Source organism: Xyrauchen texanus, chromosome 12 (assembly GCF_025860055.1).
Source record: "Xyrauchen texanus isolate HMW12.3.18 chromosome 12, RBS_HiC_50CHRs, whole genome shotgun sequence".
Taxonomy (NCBI): domain Eukaryota; kingdom Metazoa; phylum Chordata; class Actinopteri; order Cypriniformes; family Catostomidae; genus Xyrauchen; species Xyrauchen texanus.
The window spans coordinates 44,721,190-44,731,545 of NC_068287.1; the positions used below are offsets into that span (position 1 = coordinate 44,721,190).

Below are 10,356 nucleotides of genomic sequence, written 5' to 3' on the forward strand. Positions count from 1 at the left end.
GATCTCTGTGTGTACAATCTCTCTGTGCTGATCTCTGTGTGTTCAGTCTCTCTGTGCTGATCTCTGTGTGTACAGTCTCTCTGTGCTGATCTCTGTGTGTACAATCTCTCTGTGCTGATCTCTGTGTGTACAATCTCTCTGTGCTGAACTCTGTGTGTTCAGTCTCTCTGTGCTGATCTCTGTGTGTTCAGTCTCTCTGTGCTGATCTCTGTGTGTACAATCTCTCTGTGCTGATCTCTGTGTGTTCAGTCTCTCTGTGCTGATCTCTCTATGATTTCAGTCTTACTTTGCTGGTCTCTTTGTGTACAGTCTCTCTGTGCTGATCTCTCTTTGTGTTCAGTCTCTCTGTGCTGATCTCTCTTTGTGTTCAGTCTCTCTGTGCTGATCTCTCTTTGTGTTCAGTCTATCTGTGCTGATCTCTCATTGTGTTCAGTCTCTCTGTGCTGGTCTCTCTGTGTGTACAGACTCTCTGTGCTGGTCTCTTTTTGTGTTCAGTCTCTCTGTGCTGGTCTCTCTGTGTTGATCTCTGTGTTTAAATTCTCTCTGTGCTGGTGTCTCTATGATTTCAGTCTTACTTTGCTGGTCTCTTTGTGTGTTCAGTCTCTCTGTGCTGATCTCTGTGTGTACAGTCTCTGTGCTGATCTCTCTTTGTGTTCAGTCTCTCTGTGCTGATCTCTCTTTGTGTTCAGTCTATCTGTGCTGGTCTCTCTGTGTGTTCAGTCTCTCTGTGCTGGTCTTTCTGTGTGTTCAGTCTCTCTGTGCTGATCTCTGTGTGTACAGTCTCTGTGCTGATCTCTCTTTGTGTTCAGTCTCTCTGTGCTGATCTCTCTTTGTGTTCAGTCTCTGTGCTGATCTCTCTTTGTGTTCAGTCTCTCTGTGCTGGTCTATCTTTGTGTTCAGTCTCTCTGTGCTGATCTCTCTTTGTGTTCAGTCTCTCGGTGCTGGTCTCTCTTTGTGTTCAGTCTTACTTTGCTGGTCTCTTTGTGTGTTCAGTCTCTCTGTGCTGATCTCTGTGTGTACAATCTTTCTGTGCTGATCTCTGTGTGTACAGTCTCTCTGTGCTGATCTTTCTATGATTTCAGTCTTACTTTGCTGGTCTCTTTGTATGTTCAGTCTCTCTGTGCTGATCTCTGTGTGTACAGTCTCTCTGTGCTGATCTCTCTTTGTGTTCAGTCTCTCTGTGCTGATCTCTCTTTGTGTTCAGTCTCTCTGTGCTGATCTCTGTGTGTTCAGTCTCTCTGTGTGTTCAGTCTCTCTTTATGTTCAGTCTCTCTGTGCTGATCTCTCTTTGTGTTCAGTCTCTCTGTGTTGATCTCTGTGTTTAAATTCTCTCTGTGCTGATCTCTGTGTGTACAGTCTCTCTGTGCTGGTCTCTCTATGATTTCAGTCTTACTTTGCTGGTCTCTTTGTGTGTTCAGTCTCTCTGTGCTGATCTCTGTGTGTTCATTTTCTCTGTGCTGATCTCTGTGTGTACAATTTCTCTGTGCTGATCTCTGTATGTTCAGTCTCTATGTGCTGGTCTCTGTGTGTGTTTAGTCCCTCTGTGCTGATCCCTAAGTGTACAGTCTGTTTGTGCTGGTCTCTGTGTGTACAGTCTCTCTGTGCTTTTCTCGGTGTGTACAGCCTCTCTGTGATCTTTCTGTGTTCAGTTTCTCAGTGCTGGTCTCTGTGTTTTCACACTCTCTGTGCTGGTGTCTCTGTGCGTACAGCCTCTCTGTGTGTTCAGTCTCTATGTGCTGGTCTCTGTGTGTGTTTAGTCCCTCTGTGCTGCTCTCTAAGTGTACAGTTTCTTTGTGCTGATCTCTGTGTGTACAGTCTCTTTGTGCTGGTATCTGTGTGTACAGTCTCTCTGTGCTTTTCTCGGTGTGTATAGCCTCTCTCTTTCTGTGTTCAGTTTCTCAGTGCTGGTCTCTGCATTTTCACACTCTCTGTGCTGATGTCTAAGTGTACAGTCTCTTTGTGCTGATCTCTAAGTGTACAGTCTCTTTGTGCTGATCTCTGTGTGTGTACAGACTCTCTGTGCTGGTCTCTCTGTGTGTATAGACTGTGCTGATCTCTCTATCCACTCAAACTGGAACTTTTTCTGTCTTTCTCCTTTTCTTTAACTGGACACATATGCACAAGCTCTTCTTCACTGTCTTTCCTGAATGATTTTCTTCTATGCCGTTAGAAGTGTCATGTGTGTCCACCGTAATTCTGTTGTGCCTAAATATAAACACTCTGAACAACACTTCCTACACAACACCGAAGCAACACATGAACACACAGACACACTGACATATGTGTAACAATATGTCAGTATGACAGTAACGCAGATGTAAACGTCTAGATGCACATGCAATTGGAGCGCGTCCAGGCTTGGCAGTTGACGGCCCCATGAGCTTACAATGCACACTTTTTCTCACACAAACTTGAAAATGAGCTGTCTGGACCAACACTACAAAATTTTTAGTAAAAGAGGTGTTTGTATATATTTAATAGTGATTATGGCAGCTGTAATTCCTCAAATGATGGAGAAGAGCATTATAACCTGGCACATATCCAGATGCATCATGCAGTTAAGTGCACATTCTGCATTTAGGAGTCAATTCAGATGCTTTACTGAATCGGACGCAAAATTAACAAGTGAATTCTTGCCATACTTTGATTCTCAGAGAGATGTCATTGTATTCTACACACTGAGCTGGGTCTGATTATCAGACTTATTTGTCATGTTTCTCTCTCTTTCTCTTTTCTACCTCACAGAGAAGCCAAGAATGAACAACATCCTGACGTCACAGACCGAGCCGTATGATCTGTCATTCTCCCGCTCTTTCCAGAATCTCACTCATCTGCTTCCGTCATACGAGACGACCATGAAAGCAGACTTCAGTAAATCCTGTTCCCTTTCTCATAACACATGACATGTATTATCTCTAAGAGAGAGGTACAGACAGGTTCCATTGCCGTAGTTTGCTGCCTTTCTCATTAAATGTTCGTATTGTTCATACATTTAGGCACGAGGTGCAAAGCTTTCATATGGAAAAGTTAAACAGGAATCGTATAAGATGGACATTAATGGCAAAAGTAGATTTGTACATGTACTGACATTGGAATAATTTCCAATCGTATGCTTTCATAACAATCGCGAGTCTCATGAATAATTAATTAGACTTCTGAATGATACTTTTGTGTTCTTTTGGAGCTTGAAGAGGTGTCACCATAAACTGCCATTGTATGACATCACTGAGCACAATATTTGAACTGAATTTTCATTTTAGGATGAACTATCCCTTTAATATTGTGAAATAATTATCAAGACATATTTTCAGTATTTAACCTAAATTCTCGGTTTGTAATGCACGAAAGTGTTTTTGTTATTCACGTTATTCTTGGCGGTGATTCTCATTAGATTGTCATTACTGTAAATTGTATTTCTACAGTAAAACTAATATTTTTTTAGGTGTGTTTATCAGATTCTAATGTTTACTCGAACGAATATGCCTATTAATTAATCGAAATAAACGTAATTATTCGAATAATTGCATGCGATTAATTGCTGATAAAGCGCCCTTGAATAAAGCTTATTCAATATATAATAATCTAAATCATTCTAAATAAAATATGTAATAAATGTAATCATTCATGATTGCGGCAGACAAGTTAAACATTGATTAGTGGCGTGATTAATTGCGTTATTTTTTATATAATTTATAAAAACAAACATTTTAGATTTTTCTCCCCAATTTGGAAAGCCCAATTCCCAAAGCGGTCCAAGTCCTCGTGGTGGCGTAGGACGAATCTCAGTTGCCTCCGTGTCTGAGACCGTCAATCCGCGCATCTTATCACGTGGCTTGTTGAGCGTGTTACCATGGAGACTTAGTGCATGTGGAGGCTTCACGCTATTCTCCGCAGCATCAACTCGCCACGCGCCCCACCGAGAGCGAGAACCACATTATAGCAACCACGAGGAGGTTACCTCATGTGACTCTACCCTCCCTAGCAACCGGGCCAATTTGGTTGCCTAGGAGACCTGGCTGGAGTCACTCAGCACGCCCTGGTCCAGGTGTGATAGTCATCGTCTTTACTCGTGGAGCTACCCAGACCCCTTTTATATAATTAATCCAACAGGCAATTTTGTTGTTGTTGTTGTTGTTGTTGTTGTTTTAAATCACATCTTGGCAGGTTTCATGAGATTCAGTCATGTTTTGTGAATATCGCATCTTTGCGTTTATCTCCATTCCAACATAATATATAATAATAATCTTCTTTAATGTGTCAATATATGTTCTCCAAATATACTGTGATCTGATTGGTCTGTCATGGACCCCATCGAGTTTATGCAACAGTTAAATTCACATTCACATCAGGATGATTCGACCTTTTATGCTGTCATAAATGATCTCAATAGGTTAGTGATAAACAGATCTAGGCAGGTAATATAGAAAAGATCGAAGGTTTAAACCGCCGTGAGGGTTGAATCTCAAATTATAACGTTTGTGGGATTCCCAATCACTCTGGTGACCTTGAGCCAAACGCTTCCCTGTAATTAATGCACAGCGAGTCTCTCGGGATAAAAAGAAGAAGAAAAAAAAGCATCTGCTAAATGAAAATAACCAATGGACTTTGCCAGAAGACCGCTTTCATTAAACACAAAGGGCAAGATAAATGAAACATTAAAGGGTTGGCATGCAGAGCTTTTATGATTAGATGGTCAGAGGTATATACCTGCAGCTCTTAACTTTAATCCAAAACATGGAACAAAGCAAAATAAATCCATTTAAAACCAAGAAGAATTATAAATGAAGCGTCTTTTTGCTCGCTACTTCCACATCAGCAACCTTTTTATGACGTGCATGATGGCAGCTCGTCCTGTGTTTAGTGAAGGTCGGCCCATGTGGCCAACCTCAGAGATAAACCCTCGCCTTACCCCTGTCATGGGCGACACGGCGACGCCGTACGAAAAGCTGCTTTAATCAGGAGCGCATTACTCCATGCTGATTTGCACCATCTTATCCGAGTAGATAATTGAGCTCTTGGGTGTGTGAGTGACCGTAGGCCAGAGCGTGGCCTGTAGGCTTTTTCTCTGACCTTTTCACTTGTAATGTCAGGCCGGCACATCGGCACATTCGGCCTTTGGAATTTGCTCGGCTACAGCGCCTGCCAAAACCCTGCAGTGTCAGTGATGTTAATTGTGAACTACAGAAGCCAGCCAGACCAAACTGTCTTCATTAGCTTGAAGATTTACAGTTCAGTGGGGAATCAATATCTGTACAGTGTATAAACATTCATCTCTTTCTCTTAACTTCTCGCAGCTGTTGTTGCTGGCAAACTTCTTTTAAAAAGCTGCTTGTAAAGCTACAACCCAGCAAACAAGGGACGGTCCCAGAACGTTCTCTAAAAGTTCTCTCAATGTTACTTCAGTAACGTTATTGACATTTTTTTCAATGTTTTCTGTTGTTAAACGTTAGCATGAAAACGTTGTTCATGCATTGTTAGTGGAACGTTTTTATTACGTTTTACTAACCATTGAAAAACATTGATAGAACGCTTCTGTAATGAGGGCATGGAACATTCTAATAACATTCTGTAGAACGTTCCTATAACTAAGGATGAACGTTGAGAAAACGTTTGAAAAATGTGAAAATGTAACGTTTTACTAACCATTGAAAAACACTGAGAGAACGCCTCTGTAATGAGAGCATGGAACATTCTAATAACGTTCTGTAGAACGTTCCAGTAACGTTTTACTAACCATTGAAAAACATGGATAGAACGCTTCTGTAACGAGAGCATGGAACATTCCAATAACGTTCTGTAGAACGTTCCAGTAACGTTTTTACTAACCATTGAAAAACATGGATAGAACGCTTCTGTAACGAGAGCATGGAACATTCTAATAACGTTCTGTAGAACGTTCCAGTAACGTTTTACTAACCATTGAAAAACATTGATAGAACGCTTCTGTAATGAGGGCATGGAACATTCTAATAACGTTCTGTAGAACGTTCCTATAACTAAGGATGAACGTTGAGAAAACGTTTGAAAAATTTGAAAATGTAACATTCCAGTAACGTTTTAATAACCATTGAAAAATATTGATAGAACGCCTCTGTAATGAGAGCATGGAACATTCTAATAACGTTCTGTAGAACGTTCCTATAACTAAGGATGAACGTTGAGAAAATGTTTGGAAAACGTGAAAATGTAACGTTCCAGTAACGTTTTACTAACCATTGAAAAACATTGAGAGAACGCTTCTATAATGAGAGCATGGAACATTCTAATAACGTTCTGTAGAACGTTCCTATAACTAAGGATGAACGTTGAGAAAATGTTTGGAAAATGTGAAAATGTAACGTTCCAGTAACGTTTTACTAACCATTGAAAAACATTTAGAGAACGCTTCTGTAACGAGAGCATGGAACATTCTAGTAACGTTCTGTAGAACGTTCCTATAACTAAGGATGAACGTTGAGAAAATGTTTGGAAAATGTAACGTTCCAGTAACGTTTTACTAACCATTGAAAAACATTGCTAGAACACTTCTGTAATGAGAGCATGGAACATTCTAATAACATTCTGTAGAACGTTCCTATAACTAAGGATGAACGTTGAGAAAATGTAACGTTCCAGTAACGTTTTACTAACCATTGAAAAACATTGATAGAACGCTTCTGTAATGAGAGCATGGAACATTCTAATAACATTCTGTAGAACGTTCCTATAACTAAGGATGAACGTTGAGAAAATGTTTGGAAAATGAGAAAATGTAACATTCCAGTAACATTTTAATAACCATTGAAAAACATTGATAGAACGCTTCTGTAACGAGAGCATGGAACATTCTAGTAACGTTCTGTAGAACGTTCCTATAACTAAGGATGAACGTTGAGAAAATGTTTGGAAAATGAGAAAATGTAACATTCCAGTAACATTTTAATAACCATTGAAAAACATTGATAGAACGCTTCTGTAACGAGAGCATGGAACATTCTAGTAACGTTCTGTAGAACGTTCCTATAACTAAGGATGAACGTTGAGAAAATGTAACGTTCCAGTAACGTTTTACTAACCATTGAAAAACATTTAGAGAACGCTTCTGTAATGAGAGCATGGAACATTCTAATAACATTCTGTAGAACGTTCCTATAACTAAGGATGAACGTTGAGAAAACGTTTGCATAATGAGAAAATAGAATGTTCCAGTAACATTTTAATAACCATTGAAAAACTTTTTATAATGAGAGTACGGAATGTTTTAATAACACTCTGCAGAACATTCCCATAATTAAGGAAAAACATTAATACAACGTTTAAAAAATTTGTCATTTTTAACATTCTTAGAACTTTGAGAAATAACGTTCTCATAACCCAATGCCAATGTTAGGAAAACATTCTTGGAACATAAAATTGTTATCTGGGAAGAGTTGAACTAAGCTACGTATGCTTGACTGTGAAATAAACGGTTTTGTTTTCTAGTAACAATTAGTGCTGTCAATCAATTACAAATTCTAATTGACATGCCGATTAATTAATTGCAATTAGTCGCATGCATCATTATTTGATGAGAAAAGCCCCTAAAATAAAGATAATTGATATAAATAATGCATAATAATTCAAATATTTATAAATATAATATGTAGGGCCTGTAGTAATGATATAATATGGATTGAAATTCAGTTCATAAATAAATGGCATTATTGTGGCAGATGAACAAAACGTGGCTTAAGAACACAATATATTATGTGTGTTATTCTCGTAACATTGAACACACCTACAGTTAAACCAGTCTTGCACATTGTGTCGGGTGACTTTATACTCCTGCCGCAACAATTCAAGCAGCTCGGCTTTGTTTAATGCCATCTTCCTCCTGATCACATTCCAGAGGTTTTCAATGGGGTTCAGGTCTGGAGATTGGGCTGGTCATGACCAAGTGTGCCGCACAAGCCCTCAAACGTGAAGCCAAAACGTCTCGATCGCCCCCCGGTGGCTGGTCCTAGTATAGGTCATAAACCCCGCCTCCCCATGTTATTCAACGGGACGTGAGACCAACTAAACAATTAAATTACACGTCACATATCTTTTTTCCAAAGATAGTTTCTGTCATTTACTGTTGTTTCTATCACTTGATGTAATTTCAAGTGTTTGTTTTCAAAATAAGTTTGTTTTTAATTATTTGATACTATAAAAACGGTGCTGTGACATCATGATTGACAGCTGTGATTGACAGGTTCTCTGAGCGAAGTAGTCACTGAAGCACCAACAGAATTTTTTTCGGGATCTTCGGAGGACTGAGGAGATTGGAGCTTTAAATTTAATATCAAAATTTCTATAATTAATTATTTCACACCGTCATAAGTCATAAGTCAAAAGTGCAGGGGCGTGTGCTTGCGATTGGTTCAGCGAGAGTGAGGGCGGGGCCTTGATTTCGCGGCTTTACTTCCTGCTCACTACTGACGCAGGTCTGGTTCCGAAATCGCAACTGCGCAGACTCAAGTCCCAAGATGTCAGCACCATATCGGGACACTGGCGGCTTCAGTTCTCACCAATGGAAAAGAGCGAAGGGGCGTCGGCCATCTTTTTTTACAGTCTATGGTCATAACAGGGTCTAACTAAAACTTATTAGCCTGGACGTGGCCAAAGTGTTTTTTTTTTTAACCCCATTGCCGATTTTATTTGTGTTTATTTAAACATAAATATAACAACATTTTGTGAGGTTTATGCTTAAACAAGAGAAGCCATTTTAAAGGTTTTTTATGGTTAATGGAATTAAAATAATTAAGACTAAGAAATATTACAACTTCACGTTTGTGGATCTGACTCTGTTTTTCAGGTGACAAGGATGACGAGTACTACATCCGAAAACATCACTTGCCTGACCTGGCCCCCCGCGGCGGTAATCTGCAGTCACACATGATAAAGCTGAGCGTCGAACCCCCCGCACAGCGCCAGAAGCCCAAACGCGTCCAGCGGGCCATGTCCCAAGACCACGTGCTCTCACCGGCCCGCTCCAAACCCCACCACGACTACGGCTTACCCTTGTACGGCGGCGGCGCGGAAGGTCTCTCGCCGTACCACGGACGCATTCTGTCCGAAGAGCAGCTGTTGTCAGCCGATCGACTGCACTCGCAGGATCCTTTGCTCTCGCCGGATAAGATGCTGTCCTTGCGCCGCTCGAATTTCCGGGAGAAGGCCATGTCGCGAGCGCTTTCGCACACGGATATGTCCATGCCGACTACGCCAGTCGTGGACCGACACTACAAAATGTTAAAGATGCATTCGCACCCCAGCACCACGAACGAATCGTACAACACGCTGACTGTTAGTAGTGCGCAATCGGGCAATAAGAGGCAGGCGTTCGCCAACCGGCGCATGCATACGGTCGATCACCTGCAGTATGTACCGGGACATCACCATCATCAGTACAGGACGGCGAGCAAGACGGAAGTAACTGTCTGACCGCTTGAGAGAATGGAGCCGATTAGGAGATGAGAATGAGATACGTTGGGACGGAACGGACGACTATGATGTCTACAAACAATCGTCAAAAGTGCTCCGCGGGTTAGCCGAGATCTGGCTCGAGAAACTCTAAAATGACGGCGGTGTCCCGCTTTGACGGATTCTTTTTTTAAGGGTACAACCTTGACGTGTTACTGCTTCCAGCGCAAGCTTTCCAGCTCAGTTCTTGGTCAGCTGAGGGAGGATCGGCACTTTCTGAAGCGACCCGGATGTTTTTACACATAGAGCAAAACACAAGGGCTTTGCAGACGGACGCCGGACTCAAAGCGCACAGCAGCGCGCCGAAAGCGAAGACTTCCAGAATGAGAACTGCTACGAATGTGCACTGACTTTATACATACAGTAAATGGACACGTATATAGAGGTATGAATTGTAACTTGAGTCCTAAACATAGCTATAGCGATTCTTCTTGAGTAACAAACTGGCGTTAGCACTTTAGCGAGTGCCTCTTTAAAAAAACACGACCCATTTCGAGTGCGAAATGGGGAAACGGTTTAAAAGCACAATAAAACTGAAAACTGTCACATATCTTCATTTCTTCTGTGACATCATCAACTTTTAAGTCGAGCTGTGACGTTACATCTTGCGTCGGTGATTGTAAATAACGCTCAGTGAGTTAGCTTTGTTCGTTACTTTTCCAGGTTTCATCTTCCGTTTTCTAGCGTAATCAACCCACCCAAAGTATATATGATGACACAAATGTGTACACTAATGTGTGTGTGTGTGTGTGCATTTTTTAACCTGTACTTGTAGAATAATGTTGAATAAATTTGGTTGATTCAGCCATTGTACGTGTTGTCTGCTAGTTCTGAAATAAGGAAACACATGTGTGCATGCTGTTGATGTTTAGCCAG

At 40.9% G+C, this 10,356-nt stretch overlaps 1 protein-coding gene across 3 annotated transcripts in view; it reads left to right on the forward strand.

Moving 5' to 3' along the window:
- LOC127653196 (protein shisa-6-like) overlaps positions 1 to 10,220 on the forward strand; it is an 88,823-nt gene extending 78,603 nt beyond the window's left edge. For all 3 annotated transcript variants that reach the window (XM_052139787.1, XM_052139789.1, XM_052139788.1), the window contains 2 exons: positions 2,746 to 2,871; positions 8,816 to 10,220. In XM_052139787.1, the coding sequence (XP_051995747.1) occupies positions 2,746 to 2,871; positions 8,816 to 9,441 (752 nt within the window). In that variant the 3' untranslated portion in view covers positions 9,442 to 10,220. The remainder of the gene's footprint in view (positions 1 to 2,745; positions 2,872 to 8,815) is intronic.
- The last annotated feature ends 136 nt before the right edge of the window (positions 10,221 to 10,356 follow it).